We start from the raw sequence: 23428 nt of genomic DNA, 5'->3' as shown, positions 1-23428 counted from the left end.
GTGTTGAACAGTAAACAAGTTTAATAAGGCAAGTACACTATGGATTTTAAAAGGGCAATGAACTGTGGGTAAAAACACAAGATGTGGTATCTTGCTACTGAAAACAGCAGCAAAAAGTAGAAAGCACATCTTTTTCCAAATTACAACGCTAAGAATAGTGTTCCAGCCTTACAGAGGTTCTCATAAAACATACAACAGAAAGTTAATACAAACTTGTGTCATGATTGTAGCCAAAGAGATCCATGAAGTCTCAAGATAAGCAGAACAAGATGCCCTAGCTGGACTCTTCAAAGATCATCATTCTCTTGAGGAATAAAGCTCCCTAAACCCAGCATTTTGTCCTGCAATGACAGTGTGCTTCTAGACACTCATCCTGTGCACATACATGTCTCTAGTAGCCATATTTCTGACTACTGTAGGACAGGACAGTGGATTATATAGACATCTTGTCTGACCTAGTATCACTGCTCATATGAGTAACATATGGGAAACTCCTCAATTCTGGAAGAGTCTATAACTTGACTGAATATAAAATACATTTGTTATCTACCCTAATGGTCTTTAATATGCTAGGAGATGCGGGATTTGTAAATACTGTAGAAAGGTAATGTTCTCTTAGTGCATTTACAATTTCTATCTGCCCGCAAGCTTGTTACTAGACAGAACTAGTTTAAGCACTGGTAACCTCAGGAAAAAAAACAGATGGAGGCAAACACTGAAAGATAAAAATAATGAGGAGCAGAATTAAAATGAAGACAAATACTAGCTGCTAAAAATGAAAACAGTGGTAAGGCCTTGCTGATCAATGGTGACATACGGAAAATGCTAAAAAGATGGAGGGCCAACTCAAGGAAAACTTGATGGGAAAAAAACCACCAAAGAAGTAATCCTAGGAAGTATACAGTACATGTAATAAAAGAAATCTGTGCAAAAGCAGATAAACAGATCTGTAAAAGTTTCCTCTCGGTATACAGCAAGAGGTAGTTGTGAACAACTGAAGACTGGAAGGCAAACTTCCACTTTCCAGCCATTTGGTGAAGAATACAAAGCATAACATCTTTCCTACAAAGTATTAAGGCAAAAACTCCCATGGTCAAGCACCTGAGCAGCCTGCAGAACCACACACACAAACATGCAAAGAACAATTTCATCAACATTATACAGGCCAAATTCTGACTAGAGACATACTGACAGAACACAAAAAGAAGGGAAACGGATAACACAGGTGAACACTCCTCAGGAATTTCTAGACTTGAAAGGAGATGGTACAAAGCAAGGAGTGACCAAAGGGCTCTGCTCACATTTTGTCCTTTTTCCATGTATTTTTTTCATTTTAATTTTTTTGAAGATTGGCAATATAGGAAAGGAAGGAAAACCAATGTAATAGTTTGGGGGAGTTAATGACCTTTACTACTGAATTTTTAGATTAACTGCGAAATCAGTTGAATGATTATTCTGTTCTTATTTCCCTTTTGCTGCTTTCCTATCTCCATGTTTTTACTGCAGAGCATGTAAAGTCAAAATCTCCACGTAAAAATAATTTTACAGTAAAAATCATCTATATTTAATAAAATATTATTAAAACAGGCACATACTGAAAGAAACAGAAATCCTGAGCATTCAGTTCTACTACTACATGTAGCGGGTCTTTGATGCAAAACCCATCATGCTTCAGGTTAAAGGAGATGGTATTATTATTAGTAGCAGTAGTAGTTCTTTGTGTAATAATAAAGAATACTAAGAGTCAATTTCAAGAGACCCTCTCCTTTAGGAAGTCTTTTAGGTGGTACTTCCTGATTCACACCACTATCAATTTGGAGTTATACTATGGCAGTGTTGATCCCACCCTATGGGAATCTTTTCAATTCATTACGAATTCTCAAGATCCCATTAGAAGAACAATAAACTGTCAGAACATTAGGTACATCTTAGTAATATGAAAATGATCAAGGCACCTCATTCGGCATGTGTACCTCCTTTCAAATTTAGCTTTGCAGTTCACATAACGGAATGTTACATGAATAAAACCATGCCAACAAATCACTCCTATTAGAGAAACCCTTTACTGAATCACCTGTTCATAAAAAAGCCACCTGAAGCCTGGTACATTTCCACTTAATCATGTATTTTTCTGAATTAGTACATGAACCACCCAGAAAGCTGTCAGTTCTTTAGCAGTGAACCCTTGCTTTTGTTAGGTTACCCCCGCCCTAAAAAACTGCAGATTTCCATGTTCAAAGACTGTAATTAGTAAGCAGCAGCAGCAGCATCCTGTTTCAAGTCCACCATGGAAAAAAAAACAACCCAGAAACACCTGGCACAGGTTTTGACACCCCCCTTTTTTATCTTTCATAACCAATTTCACAACAGGTTAAGGGATAATGAGAACATCCAGGTGTAACATGCACCTCTGCTGAGGTGTATGACTGATGGCTAGTCCCTTCCAGCCACGTGCAGCAGTGCAGACCCACAGCAGAAATCTCATCTACACAGACAGAATCTCACAGTATACCTGTATATACAGCAAGTGAGGTGAGGACTCTATCAGAGATACCCTTATATTCATTTCACTAGCACAACTGCTATCTCCAGATGCATTTATAACATGAGAGGCCTTTATAAGCTAAATGTACATTCCCACAGACATGCACACACCTTTATGTAAGAATAATCGTGTAAAACAAAGTCCCTTACTGTTCTCAGCCCTGCAAAAATACTGCAGTCATGAATTAAACATCACCTTCCAAAGTTCTCTGGGTTGCCCCTGCTCTGGCAAGGTTTCTGGGAACACCGATTACAATCTGAATAGCTTTACATTACCTCCAACCTTAGGCCCACCAGCTGATCCCGGCTTCCGTGCACTATTCGAAGGATTTCCTGGCTTTTTAAGTGCTGGAACCTTGAAGGCTGAAGCAGCTGATGATGGCCTATTTCCATCCACTGACTCTTCATCATCAAAGCTTTTGTCTAGAAAAGGATACATGAAATAAAAATACAGCTATTAGAATGGATGCATACTTATTTCCTAACCAAGTGTTTTGCTTCACATTTCACAGACATTCACAAAATGCGTAAATAAAACCAAATATTTATCACTCTGTCCTCCGTCTCTGACCTAGGAGCAAAATGACAATGAGAAATAAACATTTTCTACATCTTCAGTTCTTATAATATAAGGTTATAATACTATTTTACCTCCATAATTAACCACTGTAAACCTGAGAATAAAAATGAATCCTACACATTCATGCCCACAAAGGGAAAATGTCCTTGCACAGATGGAGTATTTTTGCCTATTTCTGAGTATTTTCCCAAAAGAAAAGCCCTTAAAATCATTTTCATCATTCCATCCTACCATAGACAAATGCTTCTCCCTTTTCTCCTCTCACTCATGCATGTTCTGCCACACACCCTCCCACAATGTCTCTAACCAGCACTCCCTGTCTCCTTCCTTCCACCCTGATTTTTCAACTCACAATCACAGATCCTCTTGCAGATCAGCCGCCTCATTCCTCCGACAGCTCTTCGATCCCTCGCCCTAGGACAGACCCAGCACCTCACATGGCCGCACGCAGCCAATTCTCAATGCTGACCATAGGTTCCATCAGCAGCTGCCCGTGAGCAGCCTGGATCCAGCACCGAGCGTGGTGCCGGCATCTTGCTCTGCTCCCCGCACCGGGAGCTGCGCAGCCAATGGGCTGCGGGGTGACATCATCTGCTGGGGCCACCACCACCGGAGAAGGTGGAAAATATCCATCCAAATACATTCATTCCCACACACCATATCTGCCACTATCCCAGCCCTTCATTAAAGACACCAGGCAGGCAGACAATACTCTGGGGTTTGCACTCCTCTTGCCTTGGAATTCCGGGTGTATGCATTTTTAATCAAGAAGGAAATTCATCTCTAGTGACGAAATAAAACAGTCTCAACACAAAATATTTCGGCTTAAAAATAAAGGAACACCAAAACCACCACAAAAATACCCAACACTGGAAGGTGAACGCTTCCCAACACACTTGGAAGAAGAAGGATTTACCTATGTAGCACAGAAAACCACATCTGCCTATGGTTCCTATGGCAAATAAATGGGCGAGGCTGCATGACCATAATGAAGGACCACTTGAGATTGTCACTTGCTCTACACCCTGCCCACTTCTAAAAAAACAGTATTAATTACAAAGCTTTACCATCCCTGCAATGGTAACTATTTACCCTGTGCTTATTCCGAAACCGCTCCCACTGAAATGTCAGCTATATTTAACAACAGCCGCCCTCAGGAAGGCAGCTTGCATCAAAAGGGTAAAGCAAGGTGCTGTCCAACAGCATCTGCAGCACCAAACGACACAACATCCTGCGTCTGACATGCCCAAGAGCCCTGCTGCTGCGGTTAGGACGTTCCCCCAGCATCTGTGCAAGGCTGCGTGCTGCACTAACAAACCTGCACGCCCCGAGATGCGCCGCACCACCCCAAGAAACACCTGGGAGTATACTGACAATTTCCACTAACGTTATCCCTTTTTCCTCTACAAACAGCCATTTTTATGATAATACTGCTGAGAAAAAAACGCATATTATGGCTGTATAAACTCTGGGAACCGGGGAAGAGGCACAAGCCATCCCCCTCACCGTGTGTGTTGCCATGGGAACCGGGCTGAGGCAGAGCCGCTGAATCCAAGGCTCCAGCCCACAGCATCCCACGTAGAGCTAGGGAAAACCACTCACACCAGGGCCAGATGAGCTGCAGTGAACTAAACACGGTAACAGATGCATAGATAGCCGTGGTTAACAGCTAAGTAGGGTACCTGCAACATCATGGGTCACTGTAAAATAGCACTATGAAACACTTTATAGGTTTTTAAACAGCATGAGCAGATCAACACTGACACATGAATATGCTGTCATGGAAGCTGATTAAAACACGCTTTTCAAATAAAAATCGGTTTGTTGCTACACTTTTAAAGTCTGATAAGGAAACAGGCAGGTCTGCCACATCCAAACGCACCACGGCGCAGTGCTGATGGGCAAATACTGCCCAAGAAGCCTCTGAAAATTAAAGTTATTGCAGCACAATCTTAAAAATAGTAAGGGAGCATCTGCTCGTTTATGCAAAACCTCCTTATGGACTAAAACCTCAGCAGCCCCAAACACCAGCATGCTTTGGGAGCCAAAAGCTCTGATAAATCCATTTTACTGTTATCAAGCTACTCCTTACAAAGAAGTACTGAAGATGGAGACCTGCAGAAGTTACTGCTCAACCTCTACATCCACAAGTAGAACATCAGCAAAATGCAAAAGTCCCAAGTTGTGGAAAATTATACACGCTGTGGAAATTATAGGATCATGTACTGGACAACAGCCTTGGTAACACTGCCACATTACGCTGCCTAGTGAATAGAATCATAGAATAGCAGAGTAGTTTGGGTTGGAAAGAATCTTATCATCCAGTTCTAACCCCTTGCCATGGGCAAGGACACCCCACCTGAGGCCATGTTGCCCCAAGACTCTGTCCAACCTGGCCTTGAACACTGCCAGGGATGGAGCATTTACCACTTCTCTGGGCAACCTGTTCCAGGGCCTCACCAACCTCACAGTAAAGTCTTCCTTCTTTACATGCAGCCTGAACTTCCCTTGGTTTAGTTTAAACCCATCACCCCTATTATTTTTCATACATTTAAAACATTGTTAACACTAGATTAAAAACATCCACTATGAAATAGTTTCATACAGGTTCTTAGTCTGCATAAAATCTACTTTTAAAATACATTTTTTCTGTTTTTAAATCCCTGTTTTTGAGAAACATAAAACTGACCTTAACCACTGATACACTGATGTCCACAACTAGACTTCACATAAATTATGTTAAAACACATTAAAATTATAGCACACTACCATAAATGTGTAAAGTTAACAAGTGAAAAGGACCTGTATTGACTCAATGAAGGCTCAGCTGATCACACAGCTGAGTTTCTTTTGTTGAGTAGTTGTTGGGTTTTGGTGGGTTTGTTGGGGTTTTGTTTAATAAACATGAGCAGGAAAATTTTGCACTGTCCTTTCCAGAAACCAGATGTTTTCCCCATCCTTTTGGGCCTTTACACTTTTATTTCCCTAGGCTTTAGCCACAATATAACTGAAACTCCTTACAGCATCATGCAGGGTATGATGCTGCTGCCCTGTCAGTATCCAGTTGTGACTGCAATTGGTTTCATGCAATTTGCAGGAGACACAGAAGCCTAAATACGATGGATATTTCACACCAAACTTATCTGAAGGATGCAAACACTGCTTCATTCTATAATGGCTAGGTAATTTTCATCCTAGGTCATTTTAAAGGCTATACACACACAGAGCATCCCATTTACATATGCAAATACACCTGACAGCTGGGAAAGTATCATCCCAACAGCACTGCAGAACAAAGTCCCAAGGGGAAAAAAAAAAGGAATACAAAACTGCATGAATTGCTAGCAATGTACAGAACATCTTGAATGAAAACCACAATTAATGAAAGACACAACCTCAGTGAAGTCTCGCAGGACTATTCTTGCACTCAATATTGCCTTTTTAAATCACAGCGGGTCAGAAGAGCTTTGGAGGTAAGCACAGCCCACAGAAAAGAGCTTGGAATCTCCTATTGCCAAAAGCTCCTCAAGAGACATGATGGGCTGCAAATGTTCTCACTCTGGTACAAGTTCTTTTCCAGATGAACAACTTCAAAGCGGAACAGAGGGGAAAACATATTCAAGAGAAGGTTATTCTACTCAGAAACACATGATTCCATTTCCAAGTATTAGAAGTTTTCTTTTCTAATAGGGAAAAGATATCTGTACCGCAGTGCAGTGTTCTGGGGGGTGCCCTGCAGCAACTGAATTGGTGTCAGTGAACTGCTGAGCATTGCTACAGAGCATTCCAGTGAAGCCAAAGGCATGTTCTTAGTAAAACACTCCCCATAACCACCTGTGGGACACATCAGACCCTGGTGCTTGCCACACTTTCAAAACTTGGGGTTTACCAAAGTTATTCTAAGATTAAATCCATGCACACCTAATCAGTTAGAAACACAAACCAAATCCCAAACCATCCCAGAGGTCTAAATAATGACATTCTTAAGGAACAAACTATGCAACTTGAACCAAAATAACCACAAGGTACGCAACATCTTTGTGCCTTGTAGCATTACTGCGGGGGCCAGATTTACAAATGTGTAGTATCTGGTTTGTAAAGTATTCAGAGAGATCAAAGGACAAGCATTTACAATCACACTTGACACCAGAAGAACATTCTAGTACCCCAATGCTAAAAACTTCTAAACAACCTATTTAATATGATTTGGCCATAGAACAACCAGGGTAACTAGAGATGTACCCAGAGAAAAAGGAGAACCTAAAACTGTTCATATCTGAAGAAAATAATATTTAATTTTTAAAGAAAATTAAACACATTTATTGCTTCTGCAACTCAAGACTTTACCTTAGTTGGTCTTAAGAGTCATAGATCAATGTGACATTTAATATCTAACAGTTGGCAAGTCACAGTCAATAATAGAAGAAAGAAATATCCTATCCCCTACGCGGCTGCAGGAACATAAGATCTCTATTCTATTTGTGCCAATCAGAAGTTAGCTGATGCTAAAGCAGATCCCCAAATAACCACAGCAGGGAAAAAGAGCCAGATCCCTGCAAGTAACACAGGACTAAATCTGGCCATCAGGGCAAATCTCAATACTGCATCCGAACTGACATCCTACACATCTAACACTACTAGGGCTGCAACTACCGGCTTGCAGTAGATTGACAACAGCCAAACCAAAGAACATAGTATCTTTTATAAAACTGCTTTTAAACTTTGACTTTGGTTAAAGTTTAAAGTGGAAACTGTTTGTGATGACACGACTGCAAACTGTGACCAAGAAAAACAAGAACAAGCAGATGAACTCCTCACATCTTCTGAGCTAGTCCTGCATCCTGTGCCCACCAAGACAGTGACTGCCCATCTCTCTTCAGTGATTTACAAACACAGACTGCATCAATCACTTGGAACATCAGGGACTGGATCACTAGCTCAGTTCCACATGAACTGGTACAGCCTACGACAACGCTGTCAAGCCTGAAAATGAAGCCACAAGCACTACAAACGCATCAGGTTAGTTGATCCTTCCAATCCATACCTCAAGCCAATGCACCACATTATTTAGTGAGCACTTCATCCCTTACACTCACCAGTTCCATACAGCATGAATCCGTTTATCCTAATGCAAAGGACAGGGCTCATTTGCCTGAGCACAGTCACCTAAAACCAGTACAGACACTGGGTTTAGGTTTTGGGTATCCTATCTGGCCCCAACTGACAGTCCAGAAGGGCACAGATCTCTGGTGGGTTTCATGTCACACTTGGCTGCTCTGTGTGGCTTGTGTGGATGCTGCAGCACATCTTGAGTGGTCCTACAAGCCTAAGCCTGGGCAGCTGAATCACACCCAAGTGCTTTAGATCCACTGGAAAAGCTGTAACTGCTGGGCATTCTCCCTGAGCCATGGGATATAGAGGGATCTTAGACCATAAGGACACAAATTCCCATTCAAAACCAAAAATTTGCTTCCCACAATGATGAGGCAATGTCCTTCAGAAGGTGACAGTGTAGTGACAAGAACATAAGGCCACTTGCTGATGGGTTTAACTTCACTTCATGGTACCTCCTCTGCTTCTCTTTGCATTCCTGAAGGAGAGAGCTGTATCTAGCATTCAGGGCTAGCAAGTGGTTCTCATGTTCTGTGCAACTCATTCAGATGCTCATCAGCTAAATCTCAAACTCTCAGACAAGAAACAAAAGTCTCCAAAAAACCTCCAATGTACTAAAGCCAACTGTGAACTTAAATGTATTCCTTCGTGTGCCAGCTTTTTGGGCAGTTCCAGTGGACTAAGGCCTTTAAAAAAAAGAACTGAAGAGGCAGCCAGCACAGGGAGAAGCAGTCAGCAACAGCAATAAGGCAGGGGAAGTTCAGGTTAGATATAAGGAAGAAGTCATTTACTGTGAGAGCAGTGAGGCACTGGAACAGGCTGCCCAGAGCAGTGGTGAATGCTCTATTCCTGGCAGTGTTTAAGGCCAGGTTGGGAGACACTGTCTAGGGTGAGGGGGGTTGGAATGAGATGATCTTGAAGTCCTTTCCAACCCTAACCATTCTATGACTCTATTTATTAGTTAAATGTATGCTAACGATACAATCTCCAATTCTGATCAAGTTCTCCCAACCTTTTACCAACCAAAATGAAGTACAGCTCTCCCACATCCCATCGACCAGCTGCAGCACAGACTCACGCCAGAGGTGCCTCTTCTTTTCCTACCTCACATATTCAGAAGTGGAGCTAAATAAATTATGGCAAATTACCTTTAATCTACTCTCAAAGCTGAAAGTTCACTGCAGGTGACAAAACCTGTGGTTTTAAGAGGACAGACTCTCCACCAACCAGGTTTTTACGAGAAGCTAAAAAACTCGCATCAGATCTGGAAAATCTGAAGCATCTGGTACATAGCTGGACAGCTTTAATAGCTGTCATTTCTCCTCCTCTTTTGTGAGACCATCCAATCCCAAAATAATAACTACTGACTGTTTCCCTCAGTGTTTCCAAACGGTTTGCAAAAATCAACATCACAAAGAGGAAAACAATCTATACAGACAAGCTGTCGACCTTTAAGTCCAATAGCAAACCTCATATTGTGTAAGCTGATGGACCAAAGGACCTTATCAGGTCAACACACAAAGCAATCTGAAATGATAAAAGGGTGTTTCGTCGAATATAAACCTACTCATGTTAATTGTTCAGGTGACCATAGAACACAGTGGAGCTCTTGACTTGGTGAAAGCAAATATACCTGATTTGAAGAAAGTCAGTTGCCTCTGCAGGCTGTTGAGAGCTTTGTTCCCCATCTTCATCCCTTCTCCCCACCTTTCCTCAAGCTCCAACTACCCATAATTTTGAGGGCTTTTAAGTGTTTTGTCAGTTGAAGAATTTCCACACCAATTAAAAGTACCAGAGAAATTCTAAAACAGTACCCATGAAAATCTTGTCCATAGTCCAAATAACTGTGAAACTCCTTTGAGTTTTAAACTGCAGTTACTACTTGTAAGAATCTACAGGCATAGCTGGCTTTCAAAAGGCTCTTTCCTGCTCTTGCTACAAAAGCATATGTTGATGAAGCAGCTGGGAAAGGATCGAACACACAAACCTCAAAACACAGTCCTTTAAAACCAAGTTACTTTTATAAATACAATTTACAGAGTAGAATTTCTGACTCCAGTGAATATTACAGCAGAACCTTCATCTCTGAAGGCACTTCAGACACCTTGCTCATCAGTATTTACTACAGGAAGGCTTTATTAGAAATAATATATAACAGGAAGGAAATACTCCTCATATCTATATGAGGAGTGTATATATATATATATATTTATATGTTTATAATAGATAGCAAAGATGAACACTAACCCTGCGAGACAAATACACAATTAGTCGTGCAAGAGACTCTTGTAACATCCGTCAAAGAAAATCCTTACTAGACTTCAAATTTCTCCTTGGGCTGTTGGCAGTTCTAATGCTCATTTCAAAATACAGCTTTTTTATTTAGTTCTTTATTTTAGCAAAGAAGAAACCTGCAATATTAGCAATAGCCTGGAATAATCAAAGATGTTTCAAAACCAATACTAGTATCAAATGAATCACCAAAGGAGTCTTTTTTCTTATGATAACTTGTTCTTGAAAACAAATGGAAACAGACTCCAAAAGCAACCAACACTTCTGGGTGCCAGATGAAGCATGGAAATCTTTTCAGTGGGCTGTTATTTCACCTTTAATGAAAACAACCACCACCACCATGCACAAGTCCCCCAGAACTGAGCACCAAAACATCCCTGATGCTTCAAAAATGTCATTTAGAAACCAGATGACAAAAATTACTGGTAGTTATTATTCCAGAATACCAAAACCCAAATGCAGTTATCACTCTAGAATCTATGGTGGTTTTGAGAGATCTGTGTTTGTCATATGATTGCAGCTTTGTTGTTTAAGTAAGAAATGGTTCAAGTTCCACATTTGAATTATCCCTTGAATTAAGTTTTTAATTCACATCAGTGTTAAACCTCACTGCATTCATTCATTCTCTGGGTAGAAACTGTCTTTTCATACAGCCTTTGGCTTGTTTACACATTCCCCCCCCTCCCACTCAGTTGTTTCACTGTCCCACTGTTCTTTTACTGCTATTAGCAACAGTACGTGCACTTTACAGACAAAACACTACTCAGGATCCATGTTAATCACTGGGACTAGCATATGACCTTACCATGGAAAGCAGCTTTGCCCTGGTTTGGTTCAGAACAGCGATCGAATTCAGATACTCACAGTATGTCTTTCCCCTCTCAGGCACAGTGAGAGGAACTCTCCAAACCAACATGCCCTGCTAATAACGGAAGAGGACGGGTGCAGAACAACGACAGGAAAAGGAGCCAGTGCAGGCGCAGTCAGCACATTGAAAAACACAGGCCCAAAGAGGAACATAAAAGGGAACATTTCTGTTCCCCAGAAAAGACGCCTGCTACTGTCTAGAACTCTTTTCTTTTTCCAGGAAACAGCTCTGAATGGTACAAAGCACCACAGTTACATCCTGCCCAGTTTCTAGGCCAGCTGCTTTATTACCATCATTCACAGGACTTTCAGTTTAAAAAAGCCTCCTACCAGAGGAAAGGAAAATCAGAAACACACATCAGAAACACACATGCACTGCAATTGTAAATATATATTAAATCAAGCTAGTGTTTCAAGATCACTATAGCCTTTGTACCTTTATTATGTCCAATCTGTTTGTCAGAAAGAAGTAAAGTACTAAAGCTGTACAGCACCTGCATTTTACAGAAACTACTAATCAGATTAAAGCCTTAGGAAGACAGCCTTCCTTCCAAAGTACATCAGGGAATGGAAGATAATTGTTCTTGCCCTCTAGGACCATGCATACATTAACGAAGTATTTTGAAAGAAGACAAAACCCACAATTTGATATGCATGTGTAGTAAGATAGAAGGATAATTCCTATTCAAGAACCAGTCACACATGCTTTATCACCTGAAATCTGATGAGTGCTCAAGGTCATCGTGCCATTTAAATAAAATTCTACTAATAAACAGATTTATCTCACTCCTTACACAATTCAAAATAGTGTGCTTGGTATATACTAGCACACCAAATGTGTGCACCAAATATGTCCTCTTACAAAGCTGATTATATGCGTTTAGATAGCCCTCAAATACCTTGTGTCTGGTTCTGCAGCATGTTCAGTACATCTTAAGAAAACCCATGTCTAATCTTCCCTTCATGGCTCCTCACAGTTTTAGGCAGATAATTTTGTCCTTATTCAAACTACCTTGTGCAACTGGGAGCAAGAGAGTCCCTTACCTATAAAATAATGAAGCAGCAAAGCACAAACTGACAATAAGGCGAGCAAGCACTGATGGAAACCACTGAACGGCCTCTCCTGAGGACAATGCACAACACGATGCAAGCGACCCCCGGAACATCCTGATCTGGGTATTCATGGATAAGGACACAAATGCATTATCCACTCCCAGGAACAAGAAATCCAGAGCGAGGAACGGCTCCTGACTGTTTTTTCTCAGCAGCCTCAGAACACAACCTGCAGGTCCAACATACACCTACATCCACACAAGTACACACACTGCCTTTGTGACTGAGGTAGTGCATCCTTTCCCACTGGCACACACTCTGTACAGTGGAAGGAATGGTCCAACTGTTTGCTGGGCCACAAACACAGTACTGCTTATCTTCCTTTACATTCTTCCAAGAAAAGATTGGAGAGCTTGAGACAGTTAACATGGGGGCAAACAGAAAATCTGGCTCTTCCCTTTAATCTTCACGTGAGAAATCAGATTAAGTTTCAGCTGTTAAGCAAGGTGTTTTACTTACATTTGTGCTTGTGCTCAAGAGCACTGACAAAAATCCTAAAGGGTGACAATAAGCCAGTGTATTGCACTAAAGAGGAGAGGCTGAAATCACCACCTCCATGTAGCATTTCCAAGCACACTCTGTACAATTCCGTAACATATTTAGGCTGATTGATTAAATCAAAATGAATAAATAGATTACTGAATATCTGTTCTCTTCAAGTATCAACACCTTCCAGAAAATCAGCATAGTCTCGCAAATAGCAAGTTGAGTATTCACACTGGCTGCAACGAAGTGACATTCTATCAAGAAAAGACATCTCTCATAGGCTACAGAATCACTAACCTTAAGATTGTTTCTTCTGTGTTGCATATATTAATTAGGAGGATGTGCAGGACATTTGCAAAACAAAAGACCATGGCAAACCCTACGTTAAATTCAGGGGGAAAAAAAAGATAGCAAAGTTTTCTCAGCAGTAACTAGGGTTTTGTTTTCCCTAGCAGTTTCATAACACAACGTCAGAAGACTGAATTCCTTCTAAATGCAGTAAGCAGCAGTTTAAAGAGAGACCAACAGCTACATAATCATCCTACACACTGTTAATTGTATCTGGCATTACTGCTCAAAGCTCCTACACAGAGCGTCAGCTGACTGCCTGCACAGCACTTGGTTCTTAGTGCCTTTGTTAATGACGAATTCAATTATACAGCAGAGAGCTCCACAACCGCCCTCACGTTATAAACCCAGAGCATCAGAAATCCCATGGCTTTGCGCAGGGAACACAGTTATTTCTCCACATGCTACAACTCGCTCTTCAATCTGCAGATCACCAATGTTTACACCCTGTGGAGAACTGTATTGCTTCACAGGAAGGAAAGAGATGAACTACAACATTCCTGGGAAAAACCCCTCACCATGACAGTACATGTTCAGGACATCCTAGCACCTTACAGGTGATAAACAAGAACATGATCCTTATGAGACCATCTTCCTTAGTGTTACTTGAAACTACACCACTATAACCACCTGTGAAAGCACAGCCCTCCCACCGTGTTCCCTGACTTGCTGCAAGTCACACCAGCGCTTCCCAAGTTTATCCAGAAATCATCGTGCACACACTGAAAGTCATCAAGGTACTGAGCCCAGACACACGGCTGTCACACAAACCAGGAGCTGTGAGGGAGGCAAACCCCGTGTCCAGTTCTGCAACACAAGGACAAAACCCGGCTCTCTTTTCTGACCTACTTTCCACTGGTTTGTGTAAAATACACCGTGCAGCAAAGGAAAAGTAGTAACACCCGGTGCTGTAACCAAACAGATACTCCTAGCCCTAGGAGCAAGGCATTTCCTCTACAGCTACACTCAGTTACTACACACCTCTCCACAGAACAGCGCAGATGAAAACACGATCGCTTACAACGCGGTGTAATGAATTCTGCCTTGCCTCACAGAACTGGTGCGCGCCGCACCGGGACAGGAGAACACACCAGAGCGGACGCGGTGACACCGGGACAGGGGTGAGCAGAACGGACACGGTAACCCGGGGACACGGGTGCGGATGGTCCCGGAGCACCCCAGAAGCCCCCTCACGGCCGACACCTCACAGAGGGGCCCAGCGCGCCGCGGCGGTAAGATGTCAGCCCGCCACGCGGGAGACCTGAGGCGCTGAGGCACCCAAACCCTCCTGTGCGAGGCGGAAAGCGCGGAGCGGAGCCCGGCCCCCGCCTTCCCCGCTTCACGGCCGGGCAGGCAGGGCCGCTCCAGACCCCGAGCAGCCCCGGCCCCGCATCTCTCGGGGCTACCACGGCCCCTCGGGGCCGCGCACACGGAGCCCGCAGCGCCCGCACTCACCGTCCCCCACCGCCATCCTGCCGCAACAGCCGCCCCGCTTCAAAATAGCAGTCCCGCCTCGCGCGGAGCCCGCTCCGGCCCCGCCCACAGGGTGCTTTTACTGCGCGCCGCGCCGGTCAGTGGGAAGAGGAGGGAGGAGGAATGGGAACGGGAATGGGATAGAGCGGAACAGGGTCCAGGCTCTGTACAGCACAGGATAGAGCAGTACAGCAGGAGAGAACAGAGGTTAGAGCAGAGCAGAGCAGAGGGAAGCAGAAGATGGCTCCTTGAAGGAAGGCGAGGGAAATGCCCTCACAGCACATTAAGCAGCACGTATGCAATGGATGCAGGGGAGCACGCTGCAGTGCGGTGGGAATTGCAGTGCAAACGTACCCAAACCCTGCACTGCTGCTGGTGGTTTGGCCCCACATCACTGCTTCGGGTGACACACTGAGGGTGGAAAGAGCGCGATCCCATAATGGGATTAAAAGTCGTTCCAATTTACTGTGTCTTGCCTAAGGAGCAGTTTAAGTGCAGATGGACACAGCTGCGAGCCCGGCGCTCGCAGATCACGCATCAGCAGGAGCACAGTCCCTGCAGTAATAACTCAAAACCTCACACAAGTTCCTTACAAAGCAATGGAAGCAGCAGCCTTCGCTTCCAAAACGGGCTTTGAACTGAGCCTTGTGCTTCACTGGTCGCTCCATTTGCCTATGTACAGTTACAATCCAGCAACCGGAGTTTCAAATAACGCGGCTACATGCCTTGAAGAAACAACCCAAAGCCCACCAGTGATCACCAGTGCCCCACACTATGGAGGTGCATGCAGGGCCACACTGTATCTGCCGGGGTGTGTCGTCAGTGTCTCCATAGTAACTCTATTTCCAACAGGAAAACAGCAAAGGGAAATAAGAGCGTAATGTGGAAAAGCACACACTTGTGCTATAGATTTTAATTGCCTTTTTAGGTTGTTTTGGGGGTTTTCAGCGGAACATGCACCCTGACTGCATCTTTCTCACCCGTGACACAGCTCCCCTCCAACCCTAATAACCAACAGCCCTGCATCCTGCCTCTCACACTTCAGGTGTGCAAAGCTGACACCGTGAGGCATAGCATTAAACAGGGAAAATTGCCTGGGTGGAATAGAGATGTACCAATTTATATCCAGCTCAAATCATCCTGTCTGCTGAATGAGGAGGAGAGCTCAATATTAACATTTCCCCTGCTTCTCTTTTAATTCCCTGTCTCAAAATTTACACTGCTACAGGAGTCTGTTGAAATTCTCTTAGTGAAAACAGTATTTACAAACCTCACACAGCAGAAACAAGTACTCTCACAGCTTTGGGATTGGCTGCCAGGCCTGTTTCCATAGAAATGGACATTCATTTGCTGGGAAATGGGGAAGTGCTTTGAAGAACCTTCTCCGGTTCACAGGGATATGTGTATTCCTGGTGGAGTGGAAAGGCAGAACTAGCAGCATGCAGAAGATTCTGCTCACCAGGCAAACATCCTGATGGGGTTCTCCTAACGCGCTACATGAGCAAGGTTTTCATAGCAGGTAACTCATTCACATAATTCACACTGCTGAAATGATCTCTGCTTTTCCTATCCACACCCGAGGGCAAGGGAAGATGAGGAAAGAGTAAAATGTGAAGGAAAAAAAAACAAAGGAAATGAAAGGCAAGTTAGCAGTGCGGTGTTATTTAAGTCATCCTCACCAAGCAAGAGCACTAAGACTCCTTCCCAGTCTCCTTGTTATACACGGTGCCTCCTCATCTGCTGGCTTTTGAAACTCCTCACTGCATCCTGCCCCTATTACTCCATCCACACTCCTTTCAATGTAGTTTCACCTTGTCTGCCCTCCAAGGGGATCTGTCAGTCTCTAATGGTAACTCCTTGGCCTCCTGCTCTTTATAGCTCCATCAGGGATCAGAGTCAATAAAGGAAGATGGTAACACAAGACTGAAGGGCTTGTTCAGGCCAGGTCCACCCCAACACAATCACAGGGATAGCAAGGTATTAAATCTACCAGCATGCATTAAGACTGCAGCTATGACAGGCTGCAGGCTCCTCTCCTCCCTGTGTTTCTCTCCCACATACCCAAGCATACCAGCACAATGCTTTAAATACCAGCCATGTGTTTAATCACATTAGTAGAAGCATTTGGTTTTTCTATATGTGTTTTGATTATTAAAATACTCTGGAAAACATTTTTGTATTCAGACTGTTAAAAGCTGCAAGTTTTGAGGTTTCTATTCTTTTTTGCTTTCCCCTCCTCAGTACACGCTGAATAATGAGACTGAACAACTGACATTAGCATTCTTCAATACAGGAATCCTCAGTCACATCTCTGGGTTCTCAGAAACTAGGTCAACACAAGAAAGCGCCAGCCAGGGCTGAAGAAGCTGACAGCTTCCATGTTGTGTCAGCGAGCCCTTCCCTAGCTATCGCACACTGAAGAGAACCCTCATCAGTCCCGTTAACTTACTTGGGAAGTAACTCCACCTGGCAAAACCACAGTGCTTTTGCTGGTAAAAAGGCCCAATAGAGCTGCACCAGTCTCATTAAAGTAAAGCCTGTTTAAAAGGTGTGTTCCCCCCCCCCCCCCCCTTCTATGGAAACAACCCTATTCCCCTCCTGCCATCCCAAACCCTGCTCCAGAATATCAAAAGCACTAAAACAGTCCTCAGCACTGTAACAGATGTGTTTAGACATTAAACCTTGGCCTTTACCCAGAGATGTTTGATAAAGCTCCTGAAAGAAAAGTTGGTAACAAGGCTACAGGAATTCAACAGTAACTTTCAATGTACATGTGCAAGCAGTAAACACAAACCGTCTTTCAGAGAATAATGAAGGACAAAGCCAAGAGAAAGCACTAACAATGGAAGAGAAGCTTTTCAATAACACTAAAACATTCTCTAGATGGATGCAACAGATAAAGTAGGTTCAAGGAAAAACACTGAAAGAGGGATCCTGCCAAATCAAAACAGAGTAAGAGGAACTTCTGCATAGAAGTTGTAACTTATGAGACTAAATAAATGGCATGTACTGCTGCAGATCAGTATGCACATACAGTGCATTAACATCTGCATGGTAAAGATGGGATAGAAATGGCTTTAAAAACTCCCAAAACTTAATCAGCTCTCTTAAACCAAAGACAAAAAGCTTTGAAGTGCTGTGTAAACTGGTCCAGCAATGTTGTATTGATATTTTCATATACATTTCAAATTACTTCAATGCATTTACATTCCCTCATGTAACTTTCTCCATTCTCCTGAGAACTACCAACAGAAAAACACACGTATCTTTGAACATCTCAAAGCTATGCAGCAGTTTCAACTTGGAATGCAAAAGACCAAAATCAGCATGTTTCCTTTGGGTTTTAATATTAATCCTTACAAAGCTATCTTTGCAATCTCACCGTGTTCAAGAACAGCAATGTTGTATTTCAAAGCAGAACGCAGCATAGAAACTGCCTCAAAGGCTGTAAAAACACATTCCTTTGAATCTACAGTCTTTGCTGTTTTCTCACTAACAAGAAAAGGGTGTGAATGCTTATAACTAAAAGGTGTATTTGAGGATTTTAACAAATCATACGCTTTCCTCAGAATACTTCTCTTGCACAGTTACACCTTTTAGATCTAGCAAAGCCTTTTCAGTCAACATAGTTGCTTTGAAAGGGAGATGGAAAACACTCCCTTATCAAACAAGGTCTCCTCATTCCTTGCATAAGTCAACAAAGCTTTCAAAACCAAGCCCATTAAAGCCACTTCCACCATCACTCTATTGTTGTGCTGTTATGTAGCTTTTTAATTCTTATAGTTGTTTTAAATAAGAATGATGGTCTTGCTCTTTAATACTATAAAATACTATATCAAGAAAACAGTAGAAAGCAACAAGTGTTCTCTGCACAACAGGATTTCTTTTTATGAAAGACTCCAAAAATAAAAAGCTCAAACTCAGGTCTTAACTTCAACTTTCATCTTTGAATGCTGCACTCACCTATTTTTATAACTTAAAACTCCCTCTATTATAGTCATTATTCATCATTTTAACTGAGAAGAAATACAACACATCCCTTAATAAATTACCATTTTCTTTTAGAAACATCCTTTGAAAAAGGATAACAGTTCATCTGATCTGTTTCCCCTGTGCATGAACACTCTGCACCATTCTTGTATTCTCTCCTGAGCACATGTGTAACTTGTTAAAGATTGACTGCTCCTTTCCATGCAGTTTCAACACCTTTTCCAGCTGTATTCTGTCTGCAGTCCAGCAAATACTTTCACTAATACACTATAAGCTTATTGCACTGTCTCATTTTCTTAGTATTTACATATTTCTAATCATTCACCTCACATTGAAAATGTTAATATTTAAATACTGTATTAATCTAAAGCTGATTGTAAATATATATTTCATACTCACCACTGATGCTATTTATACTCATATTTCCAGAGTTTCTTACTTCATCAAATTTTGCAAAGATTGTTTGCAACCTGTGAACAACAACGACAACAAAACAGATCACATCTCTGAAATCCCCCAGGTTACTCATTATAATCTATAGAGCTGTCATACAGAATAAACAAGGGATTAAGAGCATCAGGAAGCAATTCCTAAAGGACTCCTCTTTAGCTGAGCCTCTTTGCACAACTGCATAGAAAACAAAGTCAATTTAGCAAAGAACAAAACTGAGCATTGTCATTAGCATGATTAAAAATGACTACAAGGCTAAATTCAGGTTCAGGAATCGTATATACTGGGTTCAAACGACTGTGATGTCACTATTAATACACAATACCAAAAGGCAACCATTTGAGCTATGGAGTGTTCACGGGGGAGGCAAAAATGGGGATTTAAGTGCAACAATTGCTGGTTTTATTTGGAATTGCTGCTCCTCAGAATTTCCACAGCTTTGCTATGAAGGAACTCCTGCAGGAGTCAGCACTTCCACAGCAAGAACAAAGGCAAGACTTTTTCCTAAGCTTAAGGTACACTGAACACCTCAGTTATGTCTGACAAGCACAGCACAGTTTTGAACTCACAACTGAAACCACTGTGCAGGTGCTGAGCGATGTATAAATAGGAAAACAGCAAGAAAAAAACCAAACAAACAAACAGAATAAAACCTAAGCAAAACCAAACCAACCCCCACTAAAACCAAATGAAAGATCCCAAACACTCCACAGCGGCCAATCAGTCCCACAGGGCAGGAAACACTATTCAAGCAAAAAAGCTGCCTTAAAGAGCCATGTCTGATCAGTCCTGTAGAAAACTCAGTAAAAGCAGTGGAAGTACCTCCCGGAACAGACATAACCCCCACATCAGCAACAGGTTTGTCCTGACATAATTCACTGTTCAGCTGCACAGAGGGATACCTGAAAGTCCGGACCTTGTGATGCAGAGGCAAAAGAGCACCACTCCCCTGACAACAGCAGGAAGTTAAAGAAGAAAGGGTGCTGGCTAGTCTGTTCTTCATATCCAGAGTGAGTCCAAAGCAGGAAATGGCCCATATGAAACCCTGCACTCAGTTCTCCTTACTTCCCCCTTCCAAAAAAAGGAAAGAAAAGAAACCCTCCCAAAAAATGATCTTGCACAAACATGTGGCCACATCTGGACACACAGATGGACCTCATCTACAGCATGAACTAGACAGATAAGTAGGATGTGCATAGCGCATGAAATGTGGTATACAGAAACGCGTACTGCAAAATGCTTTAACTTTTCAGGATATAAAGTTGTGGCCTTAGACATAAGAACTAAACAAATATTTGGGTTTATACAGTGAGAAAAGCTGTCAGATGGCTGCCTGAAAAGCCTTTAAGAGCTTTTAGCGCTCACATCAAGCACTTGTTGTCCAGAACCACATACACCATTGCCATTCAGGGATGATCAGCCACACGGATTCCACACTGTAACAAATTCAGTTTGACCCATATAGAACAAAACCCATTCACTATTCTTGGCAAGAACAAGGAACACAACATCCACTTTCAGTATTCACAAATTTATTAGCACTAATGCTTCCAGGCCTGATAAAAGACCATCAAACCTCTTTGGCAGCAGCTTTAACCAAAGGGAAAAACACATGCAAATTTCCAGCCACTGACTTGATACTGCTTTTTCTGAGACAGGACTGTTTCAGGCAGAAAGCACAGTATTATTCTCAGATTTTTAAGTTGAAAAAATAATAGAAAAAGGAACTCACTGTTTTAATAAATAAATTCACAAATTTATCTTTGTAAAATATGAAGATGCACTGAAGAAGGCTACAGTAACAGCAAAGAAAGCTCCAATAGCAAAGTAAGATCCAATCATCTTTCATTGCCTACCTGGACTCCAACAGGTCCAATAACCCTCTCCAGAAAATCCAGTGTTTTCCACCAAGGCAAACCTACCAGGTGCAGATTACAAAACCTGGTAAGCCTACTATTATTAAATGACTAACTACATTTGGCCTTATATAGACACAACATGCATGTGCCATTTGCATATTTAAGGAAGTTGAACAATTTCTCTAAACAATGCCTGATTGACTTTCCTGCCTTCCTTCCAGCAGACATGAGCTCTTATTCTCCGTGCTTTTGGGCAGAGTGCATTCAAGCAGCAGCATACAGATCTCAAATGTGTAATTTGTTATGGAAACTAAACAAGCCTCCATTCTCCTCAATCACGTGTGCAGCAAATTCTGCACTGATAGGGTTTTCTCTTAACAGTCATGTTTACACACAGTTTGTAATGCACTGCCGTACAGTGAAGGAGCTGCAGTGCAGCTCTTTGAGGCTGAACTTGACAACTGAAAGCAGCCATGTCAGAACTACAGATTATCCGTGGTACTTAACCCCCTTAAAACCCACCCAGACACACAAACGTGAACACAGATTCGCCTCAAAACAAGAAGATGATATAACGCATCAAAGGGGTTTATTCCATAGACTGTAGCTCCTGCATAACCACATGAACATTTGAATGCATCTAAGGGCATAGAAAACTTCTGACAGGCACTGGGGAAGAAATAATCTTACTGTAGAGGCCTGAGTTATCATAGAGCTAATCTGTCTGCCCTGAGCTTTGTCAACCGCCTTGTTACTTCTGTGAAGGAGGCAGAATAGACTACAGGGACTCTGCCTCCTGTCACCGATGGCTGGGACGGACATGAGGAGCCTTATGTGTAACTCAAGTACATCATAACTTTCCCTTTCATCCCAGCCTAAAAACTGCTGCAGAGGACACAGCACAGACTCAGCCCATGTATTATTTGACAGTAGCCTTGACTGTCAGGTACAAGACAGCTGGGATTGAGTGGCAACAACCCATTTAAGATTCCCCAAGTAGAGCCTTGCTTCCTTATGCAAATGCAAGTAGTGCAACTGTGCTTGCTTTCAGATGGGGGAATTTTGTACTCAGCTGATTCAGACGGTGGAAATAACAACTTCGTACCTACTGCAACTAAATTAGAAGCTGTTGATTGCCCTGCGGATAAAAAGCTCCTATGGCGTTTAATCCCATTTGGACCCCAAGATTTACTCAGTTTGTACCTCATGGAGGTGTGAACATGAGTGCTGAACCTAAACTTATGGTCAGACCCAAAAGACACAACACAAACAAAGGCTTTTAACTGTACTCTTTTGCTCTTATTCCCTGCTTCAAAAGATGTCCAAGACCCTATCTTAGGGCAAGAAGGATCTGCTCTCGTGTATGTTCCAGTTACCTGCCATGGAACTCAATTGTTGAAATTGTAGTAACAATGCAGCTTAAACCATAAAATCTCTTAATAGTCTAAAGTTGTGACAGCCATTAAATAGAAAAGAATGTGTACACATTCCCATAGCAGGGTAAGCTTTTACCCAAACAGGCTGAACTCCCCCTTGGAATGTGAAACAATAAATTCAACACCAGTCTCCTGTGATATTTTGACACCATACAAATCATCATTAAAAACTAGGGCTAACAGTTTTTTAGAAGGGTCTGTGATGAGGCACAGTATCCATCCCGACATGCTCTCTGATACCATGTAGTAGATATATTCAGCTTTATCAAAATCAAGAAGCGAGATGAAGACTCACAAGCGAAGGGGTACATTAATTGTTAAGGGGTTAATACATCTTAAAACGTATAAATTGTTTTAACATGGAATTTGAGAGATTTTATTGCCTAAACAGAAATGTCCATTCAGGGCAATTTCAAGCTCTGTCTACCTTTCTTAATTAAACAAATCCTTACCAAGGTGGCAACAAAACAACAGCTACTTTTATTGCAGATGAACTAGTCTACGCACAACACAGGCCTGCTTTTCAGAAAGAGAAAGGGCCAATGAAATATGCATTCCCAAAAGTTCCTTGCATCCTTTGCAAGTCACATCCCATGTCCTGGGATAGCACGTGTAGCAGTTAAAGCAGTGAACACTCCTCCTGAATGCTGCTTTCTCACTGAACCCCAGAACTGCAACTTCAGAACTGGGAAGCAGTTACTTTGTGAAGCAGCTCTACCATCTAAGTGTACCCCATAAGCAAGCATCTAGGCTGGAAAGGATTGGTCTGATGTATTTAGTAAGAAGCAAGGGAGGTAAAATTCTTCCATTATAAATATCTTCAAGAAAGCAGGAGCTTGTTGGTTTGCCACGCTCACTGCACACGCATGCTTGTTCTC

General features: G+C 42.3%; 1 protein-coding gene across 50 annotated transcripts in view; it reads right to left on the bottom strand.

Moving 5' to 3' along the window:
* Nucleotides 1-23428, bottom strand: part of CLASP2 (cytoplasmic linker associated protein 2) — a 123505-nt gene that overhangs the window by 72680 nt on the left and 27397 nt on the right. For 38 of the 50 annotated variants that reach the window (XM_057431333.1, XM_057431332.1, XM_057431336.1 and 35 more), the window contains 2 exons: nucleotides 19205-19275; nucleotides 2821-2967 (listed from right to left, as the gene is read on the bottom strand). In XM_057431333.1, the coding sequence (XP_057287316.1) occupies nucleotides 2821-2967; nucleotides 19205-19275 (218 nt within the window). Of the gene's footprint in view, nucleotides 1-2820; nucleotides 2968-3476; nucleotides 3684-14797; nucleotides 14911-19204; nucleotides 19276-23428 lie in introns of those variants that run through there. The other 12 variants (XM_057431366.1, XM_057431367.1, XM_057431378.1 and 9 more) reach the window with 3 other exon arrangements.

The sequence above is a fragment of the Pezoporus wallicus genome, unplaced genomic scaffold, assembly GCF_028554395.1.
Source record: "Pezoporus wallicus isolate ANWC-B61680 ecotype Strahan unplaced genomic scaffold, APGP_CSIRO_Pwel_v1 scaffold_11491, whole genome shotgun sequence".
Lineage (NCBI taxonomy): Eukaryota > Metazoa > Chordata > Aves > Psittaciformes > Psittacidae > Pezoporus > Pezoporus wallicus.
The sequence above is the reverse complement of the archived record's forward strand: the minus strand, read 5'-3'. Positions and strand labels throughout refer to the sequence as shown.